The sequence below is a fragment of the Mobula birostris genome, chromosome 1, assembly GCF_030028105.1.
Source record: "Mobula birostris isolate sMobBir1 chromosome 1, sMobBir1.hap1, whole genome shotgun sequence".
Taxonomy (NCBI): domain Eukaryota; kingdom Metazoa; phylum Chordata; class Chondrichthyes; order Myliobatiformes; family Myliobatidae; genus Mobula; species Mobula birostris.
This window is the reverse complement of record NC_092370.1, coordinates 207,030,781-207,056,708: the sequence shown is the minus strand read 5'-3', so window position 1 is coordinate 207,056,708 and position 25,928 is coordinate 207,030,781. Positions and strand designations below refer to the sequence as shown.

Genomic DNA, 25,928 nt, shown 5'->3' with positions numbered 1-25,928 from the left:
ATTGAGTTATCTTTGGAATTCCCTACTGCAGGCTTCTAAATGCCAGTTAAGATGGCCAGCATGTACACATTAGGCCAAAAGGCCTGTTTCTGTGCTTTATGACTCCACCATTCTATCCAGTGCAAACTCTGATAATATCAGCATTTTGAGCTTACTGGGTTTTATCAATGATGCCTTCCCTTGATGAAAACTATGCCTGTCACTAATAGAAATGCGGAAACAGAATTGTTTCAGTGAATCATTATCTTACAATTTCATGAGGTGTTCATTGGTTTATGGTTATTTTACTTGATCTGTGTTTATTTCTAATGTAACTTAAAATAAAAGTGGCAAAGTGACAGAATAAAAATGTTTTAAGTATCCCTCCAAGGCAGGCTGCAGTATAGTATGACAGAATGAATTTTTTATTCTTTCACTTGGGACTAGCGAGAATGAGATCTTTGTGAGAAAGCAAGCCATTGACAAGACTATGTCTCCTTGCATGTGAGTTTCACTTTGGAGTAGCAAGAGCGAGATCTATGTGAGAGCAGAAACCATTGAAAAAAGCAAGTCTTATTGTATGAGTTTCACTTGACCAAAATAAAAGTGAGGTTTAAGCAGGAGTGGGCAGTGTTAGAGTGGGGAATGAGGCTTTGGTTCAAGAGGCTTCGGTTAGAAGTCGAGGCCAAGGCCCAGGGGCCACTTTGGATTGGCTATTGTGTGAATGGGCCAGTGGAGAAGTCTTGGGTCTGAGACTTTGGGTTGGGAGTCTTTGGCAAGGAGGTATAATTGAGTAGCAGGTAGGGATTTTTGTATAATAGTTAACTAAAAAGATACCAAATTACAACAAATTAAAGAAAATGGAGATGCAGGATTAGGTGATTTGTAGCTGCATGATGTGGCAGCTGGTGGACTCCAGTGTGGTTCCTGGTCACAATGACCGCAGCAAGTGCCCGAGTTCCTTGGTTGCTCAAGGAACTCGGGCAAAAAGTTTTTTGACTGGGAATCTGAGCTGTAAACACTGTAATACTGAGTTACCTGGACACTGTGCTTATAAGGCAGTCAAACACACTAGATTAACTACTAAAAGTTTGTGCTGTGGCCAAGACAAGAGGGTGTGACTGCAAGTGTGGTAGGTAGGGTGATTTAAGAGGTAGTGTTGGAGGAGTCTTACCTTGAGCCTGTCCAACAGGTTTGAGATTGTTGTTGTCTGTGAGGCTGAGAGTGGGTGTTGCAGTAAGGATGAGCATACAAGCTGTGGTATCCTGTTTCAGGGAGCCATTCAAGACTGGAGAGAAAAGTGAAATATAGTTGTAATTATAGATGGTATAGTCAGGAAAATAGACGTAATTCTCTCACAACACGCTGGAGAAACTCAGCAGGTCGGGTAGCATCCATGGAAACAATCAGTCAATGTTTCAGGCCGGAACCCTTCGTCAGGACTGAAGAGGGAGAGGCAGAGGCCCTATAAAGGTGGGGGGAGGGTGGGAAGGAGAAGGCTGGTAGGTTCCAGGTGAAAAACCAGTAAGGGGAAAGATAGAGGGGCGGGGGAGGGGATAAGCAGGAAAGGTGAAGAAGAAATAGGGGAAACCACAATGGGTAGTAGAAGGAGGTGGAACCATGAGGGAGGTAGTAGGCAGCTGGGGGAGGGTGCAGAGTGAAACTGGGATAGGGGAAGGGACATAATTCTCTGTTGCAAGGATTGAGAGTCCCAAATTCTGTGTTGTCTGCATGGTGCCCAGGTTCAGAATATCTCACCTGACCTGCAGAAGAATTTGAAGTGGGAGGAGAAAGTTCCAGTTGCTGAGATACCAACAACATTGGAAGGAGGAGGAGAGAGCTTCTGTGGAGGGAATTTGAGCAGCTAGGGACTAAATTAAAGTGCATAACCAAAAGGATTATTATTTGAGTCATGTGGAAATTGGTGCACGAGGTTATAAGATCAAAGAGCCAAATGCATGACTCAAAAATTGGTGTGGGAGAAGTGGATTACAGTTCAAGGGAAATTGGCACTGGTATTGGAGACAGAGGGAGCTGTTCTGATGGGCAGGCTCCGCCTATACCATGCTGGACCAGGGACCTAGCGAATTGCCTAACTAGGGCTATGGATAGGGCTCTAAATAATAGGTGTCTGGGTCCAACAGTTTGGAAAAGTATGGGGGAAAAATAAGTAAAAGGGAAGGCGAGTGTAGGAGATATTATGGAAGTCTCCTGAATAAAGACAAAAAAATTTAGAAAGGGATAAGAATTTAACTTCAGACAGCATGGAGACAAATTGAAAAGGGTGGTTAATACAGAACTGAAGGTGTTATATTTGAATGCACATATTGTACTTAATTAGGTGGATTATCTTGTTGTACAGTTAGAAATTGGCAGGTATTGCATTGTTGGCATCATGATTTGTGGTTGAAAGAAGATCAGAGCTGGAAGTTTAAGATCCACTGATCCACATCATGTTAAAAGGACACAAGCAGACAAATGGGGTAGTTTAAGTCAAGTTTATTCTCATTTAACTATATACATGTATATAATGTATATAACCACATAATGTATATAGAAACGAGATGTTTCTCCAAACTAAGTTGTACAGTAGTACACATAATACACGATAACTTATGAAGGTAAGGATAAAATCTACTGTTGAATCACATAAATAACCAACTAAAGTGCATTAATATTAAATAGTGTACTGGAACAGATTAACCTTCGAATACAATACCTCAGGGAGTTCAGAAGCCTAATGGCTGGGGGGGAAGAAACTGTTTCTCATCCTGATTGTTTTTTTTGCATCATTGTTTCCTGCCTGATAGTAGTAAGTCAGAGGATCATGGATGGATGGGTGGGATCCTTAGTAATACTAATGGTCTTGAGTACGCAGCACTCCTGACAAATGTTTCCGATGGATGGTGGGAAACCCCTAAGATCCTCTCAGCTGTTTTCATAGCACTTTGTAGGGACTTCTGGTCCGATGCTTGACTGCCCCCATACCAGATGGAGGTGCAAAAAACATAGTTAAGATGATGGGGCAGAAGAACCTTTCTTGCCTCAATCTTCTTAGGAAGTGGAGGCACTGCTGTGCCTTGTTCAGGGAGGTGATATTAAGGGGCCAGGTGAGGTCCTCTGTAATGTGAACTCCCAGGAACTTGGTGCACTTAACTCTCTAAGGAGGAGCCATGTATTCACAGAGGGGGATGGTTCATCTGCACCTTCCTGAAGTCCACAGTGATCTCCACATTCAGGCTTAGGTTGTCTCCTCACAGCAATTCACCAGCTGCTTCACTTCCTCTATACTCAGTCTCAGTATAGTTCTTGATGAGGCCAATCACTGTTAGGTTATCCGCAAACTTGATGACATGGTTTGAGCTGGATCCTGTGACACCATGTGTCAGCAGTGTGAACAGCAGCAGGCTGAGCACACAGCTTTTGGGAGCACCAGTGCTCAGCATAATGCTGTCCACAGGGACTGACTGTGGCCTTGCTGTTAAGAAGTCCAGTATCCATTTGCAGAGGAAGGTGTTGAGATCCACTGACGACAGTTTCCCCACCAGTTTCTGGGGTATGGTGGTGTGGAACACCAAATTGAAGTCTATAAACAGCAGTCAGGCATATGAGACCCCATTTTCCATGTGGGACAAGATGGAGTGGAGCGTAGAGGCTGTTGCATCGTTGGTGGATTGATTTGAGCATTAAGCGAACTGGAAAGGGTCCAATGTAGCTGAGCTACGCAGCCTTTCAGAACCTGACCTGGTATATTATTGGGCCCTGCAGCTTTGTGTGTGTTGACTCTGGCAGGGTCTCCCTCACCTCAGCTTCAGCCAGACGGAGTGTAAGCTCCCCTGCGGGGAGGGGTGCCTTCCTCACCAGCACATTGTTCTTCACGTCAAACCAGGTATTTAAAAAAAAAAAAAAAAAAAAAAAAAAAATGAAATCAAATCCTTTGAATTAACTGGCATAGGAATAGAAGATGTAGAATCCTTGTGGTAGAGTCAAAAAATTGCTAGGGTATAAAGACCCTGATGGGAGCTATACAAGCATTCAAACAGTAGCCAGGATGAGGTGTACAAATTACAAAGGGAGATAGAAAAGACGTAAAAAGGACAACATCACAATGCTCATTGGGGATTTTAATATGTAGGTAAATCGGAAAAATCAGGCTGGTGTCGGATCCCATGAGAAGGAATTTCTAGAGTGCTATGAGATGACTATTTGGAGCAATTTATGATCGATCCCACTAGGGAAATGACAATTCTGGAATGGATGTTTTATAATGAACCAGATTAGATTAGGGAAATTAAGATAAAGGAACCCTTAGGAGGCAGTGATCATAATGAGATAGAATTCACCCTGCATTTTGAGAGGATGAAGGTAAAATCATATGTATTAGTAAAGGAAACTACAGAGGCATTAGAGAGAAGATAGCCAAAACTGATTAGAAAGGGATACTAGCAGAGATGATGGTAGAGCAGCAGCAGCTGGAGTTTCTGAGAATATACAGGATCAGTTCATCCTAAAGAAGAAGAAGCTTTCTAAAGGGAGGATGAGGCAACCGTGGCTGACAGTATAAAAGCAAAAGTGAGGGCATGCAATGTTACAAAAAAATAATGGGAGGGTAGAGGATTGAAAAGCTTTTTAAAGAAAAACAATAGAAAGCAACTAAAAATGCAGTAGGAAAGAAAAAATGAAATATGAAGGTAAGCTAGCCAATAATATAAAAGTACCAAAAACTTTTTTCAGATATATAAAGAGTAAAAGTGAGCGAAGCGTGGCTATCGGACTGCTGGGAAAATCTTGCTGGAGAGGTAGTAGTAGGAGACAAAGCTGTGGCAGTTGAACTGAATAACTGTTTTGCATCAGTCTTAGCTGTGGGAAAATGCCAGGAAGTAAGAGTATTAGGGAACAGAAGTGAGTGCAGTTCGTATTACTGAGGAGAAAATACCTGGGAAGCTGAAAGGTTTGGAAATGGGTAAGTAACCTGGACCAGATAGCCTACACTCCAGTGTCTGAAAAAGGTAGCTGAAGAGATTGTGGAAGCATTAGTAGTGATCTTTCATACCAATACACACAAAATGCTGGAGGAAGTCAGCAGGCTAGGCAGCATCTATAGGAAAAGAATAAACAGTCGACATTTTGGGCTGAGACCCTTCATCAGGGCACGTGAGTCCCTTTGAAGGATCTTAGCCCGAAATGTTGACTGTTTACTGGACTACTGAGTTCCTCCTGTATTTTGTGTGTATTACATTGATTTCCAGCATTTGCAGATTTTCTCTTAGTAGTGATCCCTCACTGGATTATGGAATGGTTCTGGAGTACAGGAAAATTGCAATTGTCACTTCACTTTTTAAAAGAGAGGGTGGCAAAAGACAGGAAATTATAGGTCAGTAAACCTGACTTCATTAGTTTGCAAGATGTTAGAATCCATTATTAAGGATGAGGTTTTGGAGTGCTTAGAAGCACATGTTAAAATGGGTCGACGTCAATATAGTTTCCTGAAGGGAAAATCTTGTCTTGCAAATATATTGGAATTCTTCGAGAAACTTTGTGGACGATACCAAGGTAGTATTGAGAAAGTAGTGAGTCTGCAGAAGGACTTGGCAGATTAGGAGAATGGACAATGAAGTGGCAGATGGAATACAGTGTAGTCATGCGTTTTGGTAGAAAGAGTAAAGGAGTAGGCTATTTTTTAAATGGGGAGTAAATTCAGAATTTGGAAATGTTAAAGGGACTTGGGAGTCCTAGTAAACAGCTCTGTGAAGGTTAACTTGCAGGTTGAGTCAGTAATAAGCAATGCAAATGTACTGGTAACATTCATTTTAAGAGAACTAGAATATAAAAACAGGATGTAATGAGGCTTTTAAGGCATTGGTCAGATCATAATTGGATTATTGTGAGCAGTTTAGGACCCCATGGCTAAGAAAAGATGTGCTGCCATTGTAGAGGGTCCAGAGGAGGTTCACACAAATTATCATGGGTATGGAAGGGTTAATGTATGAGGTGTGTTTGATGGCTCTGGGCCTGCTGTTACTGGAGTTTAGTAGAATGAGGGGGATGTCTTTGAAACATACTGAATATTGAAAGGCCTAGATAGAGTTGCCATGGAGAAGATATTTCCTGTAGCCACAAAATAGAAGGATATCTCTTTAGTACAGAGATGAGAGGAATTTCTTTAGCCAGAGGGAGGTGTATCTGTGGTATTTATTGTCACAGATAGCTTTGGTGACCAATTCATTGGGTATATTTAAAGCGGAGGTTATAGTTTCTTGATTAGTAAGAGTGTCAAAGGTTACAGGGACAAGGCAGGAGAAAGGGTTGAGAGGGAAAGTTAATCAGCCGTGATTGAATATTTGAGCAGACTCCGGTCCAAATGGCCTGATTCTGCACCTATGTCTTGTGGCCTTGTAGTCTTTCTATCTTTGATCTCTGAAGTTGATGTTTTCCATTCTTTGGATAAGAAAGAACTACTTACAAATTTAAAATATGCAAAATAGGCATTTGATTTCTACCAATAATTCATTTTACTGCATTATCTGCATTTGATTGGATATGATTGGATTGAATGTTGGATTGGATATGCTAGTATGTCACTTGCCAGTATTTTTCCTTTGTAAATGTAACTGTTCATTATATTTGATGTATTCTTGCTGACCTTGCCAAGCAAATGAAGGTGCTTTGCAGTCAATATCAGTGCCAAACTCCTTGCCATGTTGCCATTGTCACATGAGGCAGATCACAACGACCAGTCCATGCATGTGTAAATGATGTTTATCATCAAGACATATATTCTCTATCCTGCCTCCTCCAGCACCATCTTCTTCCTTGCACCGAAAAGGAGGATTTCTAAGTTACACTTTAACTCACTTTATTTTGTTGCTGTCTAGCTTCCAGCTTGCTTCTGCTGTTGGTAATAGTTCAGAAGGATGGAAGCAAGAGTCACCATCATTTGTAAATGTTCTGTTTTTGCCTGCAGTGCACTTACAATGGATAGTCTTCCTTTGAAAGAATATAGGAAAAATTAACCAGATTGATGTTTGGAATGGTGAAATTATTGTAAAAAGGTTAAGTAGAGTGGGACTTTATTCTTTAGAGTTTTAACAAATCAGAGGTGATCTCATTGAAATGTGCAAAATTCTTACAGGATGTGATAGGATGTTTCATTTGGCTGGAGCTGCAATTCTGAGCTACAGTCTCAGATAAGGAGTCGGCCCCTTTGGGGGTGAGAAGCCATTTTTTTTCCCCTGAACAGTACAGTGAAGCTTTTTGGTTCAGTTGTGTTGAATGCTGGTAAGGCCGTACTTTTGAGTACTGCACAGTTACAGTTATCTGGCCTAAATCTGGATATTGTAACATTGAGGCAGATTCACCAACCTAATTCCTACCAAGGTAGGCTGAGTTTGTATTTGGAGAAATTTGGAAGTGAAAAAGTGATCTTACTGAAGTATTCTAGGGAAGATGTAGAGATCTTTTCTGTGGAGGAAGAGACTCTAGCAAGGAGCTGGTCATTTAAAATTGAGGTACATAGAAATTTCTTCTTGTTTAGGGTAGTGAATCCCTGGAAATTTCTTAGCCAGAGAGTAGTGGAGTCTCGTAGATTGGAAATATTTAAAGTGCGGATAAGCATGTCTTAGGAAGATTGGAGATGATTGAGGGCTATGAAGATCTGGAGGAGGCGTTGAGACCATGTGTAGATCAACCATGATCATAATGAACAGTGGATCAGGCTTGAGGGGCCAGATGGTCTGTTCTTGAACTTGGTTTCATGTGTTCTTTCCTTGTAAGCCTTAGTTACCTCCATTTGAGCTTGGCATCCTTCCAAGTTCCAAACTCTCTATACTTGTATATTTTGGCATTATAAAGCTGTAACCATTGTCTTCCTTCAAGTCCATTGATTTCCTATCCTGTGACCTTAGAGGGCTTAGTAAAAGTCACTTCATAATCAACTGCATCATGCATTTTTAATTTCATATAATCCAATTTTACAAAAGATTTGCATTTGAATAAGAATGACTCCAGGAAATTCCAACTTGTTTCAGTAAACTGATTACACTTCAAAAATAACCTTGTAGCTCTAGTGTAGGAAATGCAGTAATTGCTAGTATATAAACACTGAACAAAATGTCCAAATCGTTTACAGGTGTCCCCCGCTTTTCGAACGTTCGCTTTACAAAACCTCACTGTTATGAAAGGCCTACATTAGTACCCTGTTTTCGATTTCAGAAGGTGTTTTCACTGTTACGAAAAAAATTCAGCGCGTGAAACAAATCAGCGCGCGCCCCAAGCAGCCACTCTCCCCGGATTCGGAACAGCATTCTCGTCAGCATTGCTTTAACACGAGCCTGTGAGCAGCCGTTTGCAAGATGAGTTCTATGGTGTCAGAAAAACCTGAAAGAGCTCGTAAGGGTGTTACACTTAGCATAAAACTAGAGATAATTAAGCGTTTCGATCGTGAATGAAGTAAGGACAATGTGAGTTTGGCTTGTGGAAGCTGACGAAGATGATGTTGAAGAAGTTTTGGCATCTCATGACCAGGAACTGATAGATGAAGAGCTGATGCAATTGGAAGAGGAAAGGATAACAATTGAAACCGAATGAGTAATGATAAAGTACGACTTTAATTTTGAAAGGGTACGTAGGTTTAGGGGATATTTGCAAGATTCTTTGAGCCCTTACAAAGAACTGTGTGATAGAAAAATGCACAAGGCTCAGCAGTCAAACAAGCCTTCCACATCAGCCACAGCAGACGACGAACCTTGACCTTCGACATCGAGGCGGGCAGTCATAGGAGAAGATGAGCTGCCTGCTCTAATGGAAACAGACGATGAGATGGCACCCCAGTGTCCCACCACCCCAACCCCCAGGCCACGGACAGATACTGTACCGATTCGCGGAGAATGCAGCAGTAGCCGGGAGGCACACAGCACATCTTTAAGAAAAAAGCCGAAATAAACATGCTAATTAATTAGGTGCCACCCCACACATAATTGTCGGCCCAGATCAGAGGCGATGCAATCAGCATAGATCTGGGCCGACAATTATGTGTCGGGTGGCACGTAATTAATTAGCATGTTTATTTCGGCTTTTTTCTTAAAGATGTGCTGTGTGCCTCCCGGCTACCGGCGCACCCCTGCGTGCTTCGCGGCAATGTATCGGTTGGTGGCCCGGAGGGTGGGGGCCACTGAACCTCCCAACCTGAGACGACTCAGCCTAACACAGCATCATCAGTGTGCTCTGCGCTGTCCTGATTCCGGTAAGTGATACTATACTGTACATACATTATTTCTACTTTATATCAGCTGTGTATTTTTACCTGTTATTTGGTATGATTTGGCAGCTTCGTAGCTTAAAGGTTACTGGAGAGAGTGTTTTTGCCAACAGTGCTTGCGTGAGATTTTCTGCGGACAGCGCTTGCGTGTGAGATTTTCGCTACGGAGAACAGTTCAGTAATGATTGTGGAAAAGTATTTCTACTTTATATAGGCTGTGTATTTATCATAGCATTCCTGCTTTTACTATATGTTACTGTTATTTTAGGTTTTATGTGTTATTTGGATGATTTGGTAAGTTATTTTTGGGTCTGCGAACGCTCACAGAATTTTCCCATATAAATAAATGGTAATTGCTTCTTCGCTTTACGACATTACGGCTTACGAACCGTTTCATAGGAATGCTGTACCTTCGGATGGCGGGAGGAAACCTGTATTTCAGATTTCAGATGTTGGATATCAAATCTGAACTGATTCCACAACCTATGGATTAACTTTAAAGGTCTCTACAACTAGTGTTTTCAGTTTTATTTATTTACTTAATAATTTATTATTATTATTTATTATTATTTACACTGTTTGTCTTTTGCACATTGCATTTTCCTTCTCCAGCTTTCTTGATTCTGGAATCTAGATCATTCTCCCTAAATTCATCTTCATTGACTTCCTTGATCTCCACTTCTTCAACACTCTACATTGTGCCTCCGTCAACATTGTTTTTCAGATGTTCAGTAACTTCTGTGGCCTACTGTGGTAATTAGGATGGAGGAAGGGGGATCTGAATAGGGGGAAAGAAGTAATTTTAACTAAATGTATTTAATGTTTTGTTGCTAATAAATTTAACGTATTAGAACATCTGTAGGTAATTTCTGTGAGTGGATTTCGTAAATTGTCATTAGCTATTGACCTTGCTCTTGATGTTCATAACCATTAATGTATATTCTACAATGTAGGACTTGTCTTTGAGGAATTAATATTTTTTCAGAGAAGGATTTCAGTAAAAAGTATTCACACATCGTTATCATCTCTTAAACTGCTGTAATGCTAGTGAAATATCTGGAATTTGATGGACTGGCACGAAGTGTAGGCTTCCATGGAAGAATTTCATTCTAACTGTATAAAAGAACACATCGAGATTTACCAAGAGTTTGAGACTACATCAGGAGTACTAAGAGCAGCTTTGGTCATGGTAACCAGGGAGGAATATGCTGGCTTTGCATTTGGGTTGGAAGACTGATTGTGAGGAGTAGGTTGTTGTGTAAAGGGGACTTGAGGAAGCGTGACTTGAACTGATTGGAGCTGAGAAGAAAGAGGTAATCTTATTAAGGAATGCAAGATTCTGAGAGGAATTGCAAGCATATTTCTTATTTTACCAGATCCAGAGCTTGGTATTACCAACTCAGGAAAAAGGGTTCACCATTTTAAAAATGACTGGAAGCAATGTTTTGGTATTAAATATATTGTGACCTTTCTACTTCTGTGAATGCTTAGTTTTTTTCAATACAGGTTTCCCCGGCCATCCGAAGGTAGAGTGTTCCTATGAAACGGTTCGTAAGCCGGAATGTCGTAAAACGAAGAAGCAGTTACCATTTATTTATATGGGAAAATTTTGTGAGCGTTCGCAGACCCGAAAATAACCTACCAAATCATGTCAAGTAACACATAAAACCTAAAATAACAGTAACATATAGTAAAAGCAGGAATGATATGATAAATACACAGCCTATATAAAGTAGAAATACTTTTCCACAATCATTGCCTGCACTGTTGTCCGTAGTGAAAATCTCACACAAGTGCCGTTGGCAAAAACATGAGCACAAGTGCTCTCGACAGAAAATCTCAGCAAGCACTGTTGGCAGAAACATTCTCTCCAGTAACCTTTAAGCTATAAAGCTGCCAAATCATACCAAATAACACGTAAAAATACACAACCTATATAAAGTAGAAATAATGTATGTACAGTGTAGTATCACTTATGGGAATCGGGAAGACAGCTTGCTGAGGACACTGACAGTGTGTTGGACTGAGTCGTTGGAGTTTGGGTGGTGCAGTGGCCCCCACCCTCCGGGCAGCGAACTGATACCGATCTGCGAAGCATGCAGGGGTGCACCGGTAGCCGGGAGGCACACAGCACATCTTTAAGAAAAAAGCCGAAATAAACATGTTAATTAATTAGGTACCGCCCAGCACGTAATTGTCGGCCCAGATCAGAGGTGATTGCCGATTGCATCGCCTCTGATCTGGGCCGACAATTACTTGTTGGGCGGCACCTAATTAATTAGCATGTTTATTTCAGCTTTTTTCTTAAGGATGTGCTGTGTGCCTCCTGGCTACTGCTGCATTGTCCGCGGCCCGGGGGTTGGGGTGGTGGGACACTGGGGTGTCATCTCGTCGTCGTCTGTTTCCATTAGGGCAGGCAGCTCATCTTCTATGGCTGCCTGCCTTGATGTCAAAGGTCAAGGTTCGTCGTCTGCTGTGGCTGATGTGGAAGGCTTGCTTGACTGCTGAGCCTTGTGCATTTTTCTATCACACAGTTCTTTTGTAAGGACTCAAAGAATCTTGCAAATATCCCCTAAACCTACGTACCCTTTCAAAATTAAAGTTGTACTTTATCGTTGCAGCGAAAATCTCACGCAGTTGCTTCACTTTCGCTACTGCATTCGGTTTCGATTGTTACCTTTTCCTCTTCCAATTGCATCAGCTCTTCATCTATCAGTTCTTGGTCATGGGATGCCAAAACCTCTTCAACATCATCTTCGTCAACTTCCACAAGCCAAACTCACTTTGTCCTTATTTCATTCACCACGATCGAAACGCTTAATTATGTCTAGTTTTACGCGAAGTGTAACACCCTTACGAGCTCTTTTAGGCTTTTACGATACCTTAGAACTCATCTTGGTAACGACTGCTCACGGGCACGTGTTTAAGCAATGCCGCCGAGAAAGCCGTTCCAAATCCGGGGGAGAGCAGCTGCTCGGGGCATGCACTGCCTTTTATCGCGCCCTGATTTTTTTCGTAACAGTAAAAACACCTTCTGTTAGCGAAAACAGAGAACTAATGTAGGTCTTTCGTAACAGTGAGGTTTCGTAAAGCGAACGTTCGAAAAGCGGGGGACACCTGTATATTTAAGGCTGAGAATGAATTACTTAAAGGAAATCTGAAGTGGATCATAGAATTAGCCATGATTTTACTAATTGCAGAGCATAGTCAAAGAGCACTGCTGATGCTTATATTTTGCATGGCTTTTAATCAGTACTTTGGATAGGTATAACATTTCAGTGACAGCTTCTCGTGTCCAGATGCATTAAAACATTTGGTTTGTCTAGTACATAATGTGTATTTACTTATGTTGCACAGGAGGACAAGGACACGGATTCATCCAAAGAACCTCTGGATGATCTTTTCCCAAATGATGATGATGAACCAGGACAGGGAAGTAAGTGTTCAGAATGACCTAGCATTCTTTTAATAATTTTGCAATAATTAAATGATTTTCTTTGTAAGTTCAAATTTAGCTACATGTAATTACATTGTATTAAATAAATAATGTTACATCAGATGTTTTGACTTTTCAAAATGGGTACATAGAGTATTTTGGATTTAATTGTTTAAAGTATTTTAGATTTTTTTCTATAAATACTTGGGAATAAAGCAGTTGATGTTTGGAGCCAGTTTCTTTTTTGGATGTAAATATTTTGAGAAATGTCATATCCATAGTAGCATAGTGGTTAATGCAACGTTGTTACAGCTTGAGGAATCAGAGTTTGAAGTTCATTCAAGGCATCCTCTATAAGGAATTTTTACATCCTCCCTGTGGAATGCGTGGGCTTTCCTTGGGTGCTCCGGTTCCCTCCCACAATCCAAAGATGCTGGGTAGGTTAATTGGTCATTGTAAATTGTCCTGTGGTTAGGTTAGGATTGAATTGGTGTTGTTGGGGGTTGCTGGGTGGCATGGTTAGAAGGGCCTATTCTGCATTGTATCTCTAATTAAAAATGTTAAATCAATATAATACTATATATTTGCAGTGTTATATCTACACTTAATGTAATACAGATAACATTTTATTAATTTACAGTTCAGCAACAACATAGCAGTGCAGCTGCTGCAGCACAGCAGGGTGGCTATGAAATCCCAGCCAGACTAAGGACCTTGCATAATTTAGTCATACAGTATGCATCACAAGGCAGGTATGAAGTCGCTGTGCCTCTTTGTAAACAGGCTCTTGAAGATTTGGAGAAAACATCAGGGCATAACCATCCTGACGTTGCTACGATGCTAAACATTCTTGCTTTGGTGTACAGGTTAGTGTTTTTTTTTGTGTGTAGAGAAGTTTAAATATTTAAAATTGGTTTTGTACTTTGAAAGTTGCATAAAGTTTTTTTCTTGATCATACTAACCAAAAATTCATTAGCAGCAAATAAATGATAGGATCAGAAATATTTGAGTTTCTACATCTTTGGAACAAAAATGAAATACATTTTTATTGGCAAATCTCTTACTGCAGTTTATAAATGTTATGTAAAAGGATTTTTTTAATTAAATTAAGTCAGGTCTTCCAGTTACAACAGCTGGGATTGAGTGAGTGTTTATACAAAATCTTTGGGAGACATCAGGAATACAGAGGAGGGAATAAAGTTTGCAACTGGGAGGTATCTGAATTGGAGTCATAGGGCAATACAGCATGGATTCTGGTCCTTGACTCAACAAGTTCATGCCGACCACAGTCCCCACCTAACAAGTCCCAATTTCCTCCATTTGGCCCATATTCCTCTAAGCCCACCTCTGCATATGCTGCTTAAACAATACTCTTGTACCTGCTTCAGCCCCTTCCACTAGCCGCTTGTTCCATATCCTTGCCACCCTCTGCTTGAAAAGATTGCCTTTCGGGTCCCCTTTTAATTGTTTACCCTCTCATGCTAAATCTATGCCCCCTTGCTTTTGACTCCAAAGGCTGTTGTCATAAGTGCCTCTTATAATTTTAACATTTCTGTGAGGTTGCCCCTCCTCCTCCTACATTTCAAGGAATAAAGGCCTAGCTTGACCAACCTCTCCATGGAATTCAGGCCCTCTGGTCTTGGCAACATCCTCACAAATCTTTTCCGTACTCTTTACTATCCAGTGCAGCCTCACTACCAACGTAGACAACTCCAGTATGATGTCCCAAGTCCAAAACTCAATATACTGACTGATGAAGGCCAAATATGCTTTTGCACAACCCTGTGTTGCAAATAACCTGAGTACGCCAACTGTGAACAGCAAAATCCTTTTATTATCTTGCTAGCAAGGGTACAGTTAAGGGGTAGCACTTTGCTTTCAACCAAAATTGACTCTACCTCCTTACAGTTCCTCCTTGTATTGTTCTTCAGTAAATTTCCAGGACCTTGCTAAGTCACAGAGTTCGGATGCAGTTAGGCAAAGACAGTAACTTCAAAAAAAAAGACTTCATCCTAACTGCACAAGGCCTAATTTATTCTAGCAGTTTTCAGTTCTTGATAGATTTGGTACTTCTGCAGTAAGGATGTGCAGTTAATCATTAACTCTTTTGTAAGCATATTTTCATATTTTCCACACTTTTGTCCTCTGAGAACAAACAAGGTCACTCTTAATTATTGTACTGTATGTACAGTAAGGCATAAAGGGCTCAGTTTCTTTTGAAAGTTTAGATATGAGAAACATGGAGATTTATTGGTTCAGGGACATTTGTTGTTTTATGGTCCCACTTAAGGCACGGCCTAGGTATAATACTGTCCGGATCGACGTGTAGGTCACCACTGTTATAGCCTACACGATGAGGCTTAACAACGTCTCCAAATAATCTGGTATCCATCCCCACCGGTTAAAGGGCTTTTCCTCTGCCACTTTATACAAAATCTTAAACTACTTTTATACAGCGTCCATATTTGATGCTCTATAGTCATTTTAATCCACAAAGTAGCAGTCGGACTCACTAATAATAACACAGAACATCTCCACTGGCTGTCATGGAATCTAGAGAGCCCAACAGTTTTGAAATATCATTTTTGAAAAGAATAAACTTGTGAAACCCAGTGTTCCATGTAGTAAGGGGATTCTCGACCTCCCACTTAAGGACACCCTTCCTGAGGAAATTGTGGCCAAGAGTACGTTTGTATACCTGCTTTACCCCCCAGGCCTCGGGCAAGTATTCCTATAGCATACATCTCTGCCTAATCCAGGGGTATGGTTTTATCGGCATTGTTACCACAAATCCAGAATAACCTGAGGTTAATAAGAATGAGGGACCAGTTTGTATATTTCTGGGAAAAACCTCATCCGGTTAGGGGGAGTCCTGTCATCGGCACCATATGCTTTGAGGGCCATGCACAACTCAGTGTAATTTAATCCCCCCCCCCAGTGCAGGAGGTGGAATTGTTCTTGCTAAAATATTTATTTGACGGCCATAGCCATGGACCTCTCTCTTAACAGGATTTCAGATTTCTGGATCATTGTGATATCTTCTGGGAAGGAATGACCTGTACAAAAAGGACAGACGACACCTGGACCCAGGTGGAGGGGGAGGGGACCAATATCCTTGTGCGGAGATTTGCTAGGGCAGTTGGGGAGGATTTAAACTAATTGGGCAGGGGACTGGGAACCAGAGTGATGGGGCTGAGGATGGAACAGTTGGTATACGAATAGATGTGGTGAGGCAGTGAGGAAGCATGGGCAGAAGAAAGGGCAAAATTACAGTTAGTGGGAGGAGTTGCAGTGTAACATTGGGACAAAATCAAACAGTGATAAATATAGGACTGAAGGTGATATATTTAAATGAATGTAGTATACAGAATAAGGTAGATGATCTTATAGTGCAGTTAGGGATTGGCAGGTATGATGTGTGGTGATCACTGAGTTGTGTCTGAAAGAATCAAATTAGGTTTAATATTACCTGCCTATGTTGTGAAATTTAACTTTATGGCAACAGTACAGTGAAATACGTGATAAATACTGAGAAAAAATAACTGAGTTATATTAAGTATGTATGTGTGTGTATATATATATATATATATGTGTGTGTGTGTTATTTATATATTTTTTTTAAGTTAAAATAAGTAGGCAGAGGGGATGGGATGTTTCTGTTGGTAAAAAATGAAATCAAATTCTTAGAAAGAGGTGACATAGGATTGGAAGGTGAAGAATCCTTGTGGGTAGAGTTAGGGATTGCAAGGGTAAAGATTCCCTGATGGGAATTATATACTGACCTCCAAATGGTAGCCAAGATGTGGGGTATAAATTACAACGGGAGATAGAAAAGGCATGTAAAAAGGGCAGTGTTACAATGGTTATCGAGGATTTCAACATGCAGGTAGATTGGGAAGATCGGGTTGGAGCTGGATCAGAAAGAGATGGAGTTTGTAGAATGCCTATGAATTGGCATTTCAGAGCAACTTGTGGCTTAGCTCATTAGAGGGAAGACTATTCTGGATTAGGTGTTGTATAATGAAACAGGTTTGATTAAGGAGCTTATGGAAAAGGAACCCTTAGGCAGTAATGATCATAATATGATAGAATTCACCCTGCAGTTTGAGAGTGAGAAGATAATGTCAGATGTATCAGTATTATAGTAGAGTAAAAGGGAATTACAGAGGCATATGAGAGGAGCTTGCCATAGATGATTGGAAGAAGACAATAGCAGGGATGATAGCAGAATAGCAATGGCTTGAGTTTCTGAGAGCAGTTTGGAAGGCACAGGATAGATGCATCCCAAAGATGAAGTATTTTATAGGGAGCACGATGTAACTATGGCTGACAAGGGAATTCAAGACAGCATAAAAGCAAAATATACAATATAAATATATTATTTGCATATAATATTGCAAAAACTTGTGGCAAGTTAGGCAAATGGGAAGATTTAAAAAGCAACAGAAAGCAACTAAAAAGCCATAAGGAGAGAAAACATGAAATATGAAAGTAAGATAACAAACAGTATAAAAGAGGATACCAAAAGTTTTTTTAGAGATACATGTATAAGGGGTAAAAGAGGCGAGAGTGGATATCAGGCCACTGGAAAATAACACTGGAGAGGTAATAATGGGGGACAAAGAAATGGCAGACAAACTTAAGTATTTTGCATCAGTCTTCACTGCAGAAGACATTAATAGTTTGCCAGAAATTTGAGTATTGGAGCAGCAGCGAGTATAGTTGCTGATAGTAAGGAGAAAGTGCTCGGGAAGCTGAATGAGCTGAAGGTAGGTAAGTCACCTGGACTGGAAGAACTACGTCCCTAACTTCTGAAAGAGGTAGCTGAAGAGATTGTCGAGGCATTAGTAATAATCTTTGAAGAATCACTGGATTCTGGAATGGTTCTGGAGCAGGGGACCCCAACCTTTTTTGCACCATGGGCCGGTTTAGTATTGACAATATTCTTGCGGACTGGGGGGGGGGGGTGTTAATCACGGCCGGAATATAGGTGATAAGTCACTTATAAGTGGCTAATACACTCAATTTCGTTTTTAAAGGGGTTTATCTAACAAATTTAATCTTAAACACACAGCGCATATTTTCCTCGCATGAATATAGTGATAAGTCAATTATAACAGTGGTCCCCAACCTCCGGGCTGCAAAGAATGCAGCAGTATAGCGGTGGCCGGAACGCACCCAGCACATCTTTAAGAAAAAAGCCAAAATAAACAAGCTAATTGATTAGGTGCTGCCCAGCATGTGAATGTCGGCCCAGATCAGAGGCGACGCAATCAGCAATCGCTTCTGCTCTGGGCCGACATTTACGTGCTGAGCGGCACCTAATTAATTAGCATGTTTATTTCGACTTTTTTCTTAAAGGTGTGCTGGGTGCGTTCTGGCCACCGCTGTGCTGCTGCATTCTTCAAAGCCCGGAGGTTGGGGACCACTGAATTACAAGTCACTTATAAGTCAATAGCATCATGACATTTTAAGTAACATTTGGATATTAAACACACAGTGCATATTTTCCCCGTATGAACATATAAAATCATTGGAACACACCAATATCGCTGAATCAGTGGGAGTCCTCGGCTTGTTTTCCTGCAACAAGACAGTCCCATCGAAGGGTGATGGGAGACAGCGATACTCGAAGGGGTTTCCTTATGTCCAGTCTATTCAGCAATTTAGTTTTTGTTGCATTCATCGCAGAAAACACCGCTTTGCAGCGATATGATGTTGGAAATGGAAGCAACGTTTTCAGTGTTTTCGTGGCTATCTCAGGATATTCAGCCTTGACTGTGATCCAGAATGCCGGCAGAGATGTTATGTCAAACATACTTTTCAGCCCATCGTCATTTGCAAGCTCGAGGAGTTGATCTATTTCCCGCGCTGACATGGATGATTCACCGGGGACATTCACAAATGGGTCACGGACCCATTCCTTTGCATGTCTTGGGTCACTGATGACCTCGCGTGTGTTAAAGTTCAACAGCGGGCGTGACAGGGAATGAGGAAAGGTGCAGCTGACTCATATAGTTTCATATCGCCAAATCATATCGTTTCCTCGCGGCCTGGTAGCACGTGCTTTGCGGCCCGTCACCAGTCCACGGCCCACTGTTCTGGAGGACTGGAAAATTGCAAATGTCACTCCTCTCTTCAGGAAGGGAGGGAGGCAGAAGAAAGGAAATTATAGACCATTTAACCTGATTTCAGTGTTGGGAAGATGTTGGAGTCCATTATTAAGGATGAGGTTTTGGGGTACTTGGATGCATATGATAAAATAGGCTGAAGTCAAAATGGTTTTCTTATGCAATACATAATAGAGAAAAATGTGAATTACAGTAAGTACAGTGCCTATAAAAAAGTGTTCATCCCCCTGCCTGCTTTTTTTTCAATGGTGGCTTTCATTTTGCCACTCTCCGGATAAACCTGCAACTGGTGAAGCACACACTCAGCCACACAGTTTTTAATGAAGTCAGTGACAGCTGTGGCTTACTCATTCAGACTCGAAGATGAATCCCTGAATATAGTCTAGTCCACTGATTCAAATGAGTCCTGTACATGCTCCTGCACTTCCCTTGTCCATACCTTCTTTGTCTTCACTACTGGTGCTGTAGTCTTCAGTCTGTGGAATGCTCTGCCTAAGAAGGCAGTGGAGGCCAGTTCTCTGGATTCTTCCAAGAAAGAATTAGATAGAGGTCATAAAGATAGCAGAGTCAAGGGATATAGGGAGAAAGCAGGAACAGGGTACTGATTGTGGATGATCAGCCATGATCACAGTGAATGGTGGTGCTGGCTCGAAGGGCCGAATGGCCTACTCCTGCACCTATTGTCTATTGTCTCTGCCTATCCTTGGGGAGTAGAGGCACAGTTAGTTCATCAGACTTCCCCTGGCATGGGTGTGGGATAGGTGGTGGAACAGTGGTCCAGCGTGTTAGTTCCTCTGGTACTACGTGATTTGTTGGTAATAATCATTTAGAGACTTTTTTTAAGCTGTGCGGGTTAAAATATCCCATAATGTTGGGAAGGCACCAGGATATGCTGTTTCATGCCTGTTGATTATATCGCTCAGTTCGTCTAGAGCCTGTTTTACACTGGCCTGTGTGGGATGTACACCACTACCAAGATGATTGCTGAAATCTTCCATGAGAGATAAACTGGACAACATTTGATTGCGAGGTGTTCCAGGTCGGGTGAGCACATCTGAGATAACACCACAGCATTTTGTACACCACAAGGAGTAAACATGAAGCATACTTCACTTCCTCTGCCTTTGAAAGACACAGTTGTCATATCTTGGCAATGTTTTGTGAACCTATCAAGCTGAATTGCTGCATCTGAAATGGAGGAGGTTAACCAAGATTCCGTGAAACAAAAACATAACTGGTCCAAATGACCCTCTGGTACAGCACACTAGCTCTGAGATCTATAATTTTATTTATCAGAGACTATATGTTTGCCAGCAAGATGGTCGGTATTGGGAGGTGAAATCCATGCTTCCTTAGACAAAATTTTAAACTCAAGCAACTTCCTCTTTTTCGCTGTCTTAAGAGGGAACTGTACCAGCAACCAGAGTCTGTTCGGGTAGTCGATTTTAAGTAAGGATAGATTTTTTTTAAAAATCGCATTAAAACTATGTTACTATCTGTGCATACCTTAGATGTAATTGTGGTTCTCAACTGTAGAAGACTGAAACGGGAGTATTTGATGATTTCCATCAGAGCTGCTCACATGAGTTGCCTTCTTGATGGTGCTCTGGAAACAGAAATGGGATTGAGAGGCATAGTAAATCAGTCATAATGGAAGGGTGGAGCAGGCTTCATGGGCTGAATGGCTTAATTCTGTGCCTATGTTTTATGGTCTTGTAATCGGAGACTGTAGACCAACTGACAGTGCATCCTCTGCATTTTATCTTCAAGGTGGAGAACAGGCACACTCGCGGGCTGTCCCTTTACAGATGTAGTTCCCTTCTTTCCATTCTCAAGTGCTGGTAGGACCTGCAAGTTTCAAGCTGAGCCATTTAAAGCAGGCATGTAGTCAGGTGGTACTGACACTAGTGCTTTCTCGAGTGAAGTTTGTCTAGACACACAGGTGTGCTTTCTTTTTCATTTCTGCTTTGGAGGGATCATGTATTTGCAGTGGAACTTTCCTTATCAAAGCTGCCTGCTGGCATTTATACTAGGTCTTATTCAAGAGAAATGCAAATGAGTGCATCCCTGAGGCAATAGTGGTGGAAAGATGGATGCATGTCCAACGTTCATTGTTGTTGGTTTGCAAGGCCGCAGCATGCATTTGTAAGACAGTTGAATTAGCTTTCATGAATTAACAATTTCACATCAAATTACAGAAAGACTGGCTGAGGATAGTTTACATATCAGTCTGGTACTAAGGTGTGCTTGCATTGTGATGCAGTATCCATGTTGGTAATCCTTTGAGCTTCTGTGCAACGTAGGTAGTCAGCAGCATTTTGTACAATCTGTTCTAACGTAGATCTAAGTATTTCTTTCTCTGGTATGTTCCAGTGAAATTATGACCCCAGTTCATGGATATGGCATGTTTCATTAGTTGTTTTTTTCTGTACTTCCAATACTTGTGAATGAAAACTTGTCAAGGTCTTTGTTGATGCTGTGCAGTAAGTCAACATATCCTCATTCATGGGGTGTATATCCATTTCCATAATAGTAAAGGAGCACTGACAGGCAACCTCATGGGGTGGCCTATTACTATCTCATGGGGAGATGGTCAAGTCACTGGATTGAGGTTGGATCTGATTAGCACAGGAACGATAGGCAGGGCATTTTAAACCTGTGGCCATTTTAAACCTGTTTCCGTATACTGCTTAGCAAGTTTATTCTCAATTCCATTTTGCCTCTCTGCTGTCTCTATAGACTAAATATGGTATGGGCATGATAAGTTGCTTACAGTGTAAACCATTTATCATTTCTTTTATGATATACCTGGTGAAGCGTGGACCATTGTTGCTTGGCATCATCCTCGCTATTCTAAATCTAGGAACAATCTCTTTTATTAATATCTTGGCACAGTTAAGGCATTTCAGCTTGTGGGATATGCTTCTACCCATCTAGAAACCATATCCAGTATCACCAGTATGTACTGCATTCCCATGCATTTAGGCAACTATATAAAATCGATTTGCAAACAAGGAGGCCTGTGGTTGAGGCTGCAAAGCAGTCTTAACACTAGGTATTTTCTTGCAGTATCTTTTTGATAAATCTTACAAATTGTACTGTCTATTGGCATAAGCAGCAGAGTTCCATAATCCAGTGAGTTCTCATCGGGGGATCAAAGGTGAAGAGGGTCAGCAGCTTTAAACCCCTCAGTGTTATCATTTCAGAGGAGCTGTCCTGGGCCCAGCAAGGAAGTACAGTTATGAGAAAAGCACAGCAACACTTCTACTTCCTTTAGAAGTTTGTGAAGATTTGGTATGTCATCTAAAACTTTTGACAAACTTCTGTAGATGTTTAGTGGAGAGTATATTGACTGCTTGCATCACAGACTGGTGTGGAAACACCAATGCCCCTGAATGGAAAATTCTACCAGAAGTAATGGATACAGCCCAGTCCATCACAGGTAAAGCCCTCCCTGCCATTAAGCACATCTACATGGAGTGTTGTTGCAGGAAAGCAGCATTCATCATCAGGGGCCCGCCTCCCCGCACCACCACCCAGGTCATGCTATCTTCTCATTTCTGCCATCCCGAAGAAGGTACAGGAGACGCAGGACTCTCACTAATGGGTTCAGGAACAGTTACTATCCCTCAGCTGTCAGGTTCTTGAACCAGTGGGGATAACTTAATTCAACTTCACTTGCCCCTTAACTCAGCTGTTCCCATAACCTATGGACTCACTTTCAAGGACTTGACATCTTTTGTTCTCAATATTTATTATTTTTTTCTCTCTTGTATTTCCCCAGTTTGTTGTCTTTTGCACGTTGGTTGCTTGTCCACCCAGTTGAATGTTGAATGTGGTCATTCATTGATTCTATTATCATTCTTGGATTTACTGAGTATGCCCTCAAGAAAACAAATCTTAGAGTTGTATATGGTGACATGTATGTACTTTGATAATAAATTTACATTGAACTTTGAAAACCTGGTTAATACCAGGTTTGTTGTATAATACGTTTCATTTCCCTTTTTGCTGCATGCATAAAAGAATAATGTGTCTGGGCCAGCTGAGGGTAAAGGTTACTTAAGGCAACCACACAGCAGTTTTGGGTGACCCAAAAACTCTTGGTTGTTTGATAACTAGCGTTCTGCCAAGTCAATTCTGTTTTTCTTCCATTAGCAGCATTTTAAAACTTGCTACCTGATCATTAAAGCTGTCAAGCTAGCCTCTCTGCCACTGCTGATGGTGGAGTTGTCACTAAGCAGCACAGAACATTAGTTCAATATGCAGTTGCAAACTGTTTACAATAACATTAATCAACATGGGCTGCCCTGAATAGGATCCAGGCCCGTCTAACTGTTAAGTAACTTACTGCACACACTCAACCTAATCATCAGCATCCTCAGTCAATTTTTGCAATGTGCTTCTGGTTTTGTGCCAATCAGTAATAGACAGAAAACATTCCTTCACGGTCAGGTCATTATCCCATAAGGTAATTAATTCGGCCTTCAATACGTGCACCATGGCCGATTGTGCTTTTCATGTATCTGCCTCCATTTCATAATCTCTAAGCAGATGTCCTCACTTCCTCACTATCCTCCTTGTCCTTGCTAACCTTAAATTGTGGAGCAACATTAGCCACCTTCCAGTCTTTGGGAATTTCATCAGTGGCCAATGATGAAGCAAATATCTCCGCAAAAGTCACTGCAGTTTCTTCTATGGCCTCCCACACAGTCCAAGGATACACTTAGCCAGGCCTGAGGAATTTAAATGAATGCAGGGAAGTATGAAACAGATCATGGTTTTTTAGAGTGCTTGAACGTAAATGCTGTTGGTGAGGCAAATATGGTTGGTGAGCTGAAGATTCAAGTGGCAATAGCAGGAGCCTTATGGCAGGAGGTACTTAATTACTGAGAGAGCATTTGGAAATCTGATCAACAAGGGCAGAATTGATCCTTGAATATTACTGTGGTTGTTTCTTTTCTTATCCTATCGTTTCAGAGTGCGCTGCAATCAGGATTTCCTTGCCCCATCATTCCGCTGGAATGATGAGGTAGAAGAAAAAAAACAGCCACAGTTATATTGATCAAAGATGCTTTTGACCATTAAACTACCCAAGCCTATAAAGAATATACTTGATTAAAATAAAGGTATTTCAGATAAGTTATTAGCTGCTGTGTAGCTGCATAAACCTGTTTTACCTCTGCTCAGAAATGGGGATTGGGTAATTACAGGCAGTCAGCTTCATGTCAGAAGTGGATAAACCTTGAGGTATATGGAGTAAAGTTTAACATCTGGGACATTATATTTTTTGGCTGAAATGTACAAGAATCAATGTTGGCACACTCACAATTCATTTTGTCTCTGACATTATTATCTGTGTACCAAAGTGATAAAGATACACACTAACCTGCAGTCAAATATTGGAGCATCAGCTTTGCTATCATATCCAGCAACAGGACACAAATGTACTTCAATAGGTACACTTAATGTCAGAGAAATGTATACAATATACATCCTGAAATTCTTTTTTGCAAACATCCACCAAAACAGAATGAATGACAGTTAAATGTTCGAACCCCAAAGCCCACCAAGCTCCCCCTCCCACGATAAGAAGCAGCAGCAAGGCAACACCTCCCCCCACCCTGACCAGAAAAAAAGCAGCAGCGCTCTGCCCCAAGCACTCAAGCATCAATAAAGACACAGACTTGCAGTACTCCCAAAAACTACTAGTTCACCCAGTAATTTGACATACCACAGGCTCTCGCTCTCCCTAATAAGGGACCAAAGAGGTGTCTCCATTTCACAGCGAGAGGGGAGACATAACAGACAACGTGCTGATTTATGATGTTAGAAGTCTGCTACATAGCTTTTTCTCAGCTCTGCGCCAAGCGAGTTGGCCCCAAAAAGGCGCAGCTCTCTGGACACACAACTCCCAGCCGCTAACCTGCTTTTCCCAATGTTCTATGTTCTCCCACAACGTTTCAGTCAGGGGCACCAACCTAGAATCAGCACGTCCCCAGAGCTACGAAAATCCAGAACCCTGAAGACGTGCTCGCCTTCCAGGTTGTGCCCTCGGGATATCAAAAAACGCCAGTCGTAAGGCCCTGAGAGCGGATCCCATTCCCGCAAAGAACTAAAGTCAGAGTGTAACTCCAGGTCAGGGTCTTCAAAAGAACCTTGAAAAGGGGGAAAAAAAAAGAGATATCAGGCTTGGCATAGTTTGGGTGCATTTTTCTGCAACCTGTGAGCTAGATGTAGTGCAACTCCTTTATTGGAATGGGATTATTGACCTTGATTTAAAAGTTGAGTGCAGACTAGTGACTTGTTTTATATTTTACGTCATTTTCAATTTCTCATTGTTTAAGGTACTTGGAAATAAATCTTTCCTTAATTCAAAGTCCTTTCAAAAGTCCATCAGGGCCTACTGATGTTGCAGCCTAATACAGGTACCACTCATGACTGACAGCTGAAGTAGCCTACCCTTCTGACTGGATATACAACAAAGCTACAAAAGTGCAGGCAGAGTAGAGCATGCAGAGGAATGTGTATGGGTGGGATTGGCATGACAACAATGAAGTGATTTGTTAAGGCTGTTACTTAAGTTCATTTATTAATATGAAGTATTAATTAGAGTAATAAGGTTATGGTATATAGACTTCTGAAAGACATTTGATAAAGTGAAACATGGTGAACTTATTAATGAAGTTCATGCTGATGGGATTAATGGAACAGTGGCTGCATGGATTGAAATATGGCAAGAGTTGTACTTCAGGCTAGAGGAAAGAGTTCAGAATCAGGTTTAATATCACCGGAATATGTTGTGAAATTTGTTAACTTAGTGGCAGCAGTACAATGCAATACATGATAAACATAGGAAAAAAAACTGAATTGCAGTAAATATGTGTAATTATGTTACACATTATGTGTAAATATGTGTGTGTTAAATAAGTAGTGCAAACGGGAAATATAAAGAAGTAGTGCGATAGTGTTCATAGGTTCAATGTCCGTTTAGAAGTCGGATGGCAGAGGGGAAGGAGCTGTTCCTAAATCACTGAGTGTATGCCTTCAGGTTTCTGTACCTCCTTCCTGGTGGTAACAATGAGAAGAGGGCATGCCCTAGGTGGAGGGGGTCCTTAATGATGGA

The 25,928-nt window shown here is 41.3% G+C and overlaps 1 protein-coding gene across 7 annotated transcripts in view; it reads left to right on the top strand.

Moving 5' to 3' along the window:
- Nucleotides 1-25,928, top strand: part of klc1a (kinesin light chain 1a) — a 113,637-nt gene that overhangs the window by 22,894 nt on the left and 64,815 nt on the right. For all 7 annotated transcript variants that reach the window (XR_011887407.1, XR_011887411.1, XM_072270022.1 and 4 more), the window contains exons 4-5: nucleotides 12,593-12,671; nucleotides 13,312-13,537. Coding sequence is in view for 5 of the 7 variants with exons in the window: in XM_072270022.1 (XP_072126123.1) it covers nucleotides 12,593-12,671; nucleotides 13,312-13,537 (305 nt within the window). In the remaining 2 variants the exon portion in view is untranslated. The remainder of the gene's footprint in view (nucleotides 1-12,592; nucleotides 12,672-13,311; nucleotides 13,538-25,928) is intronic.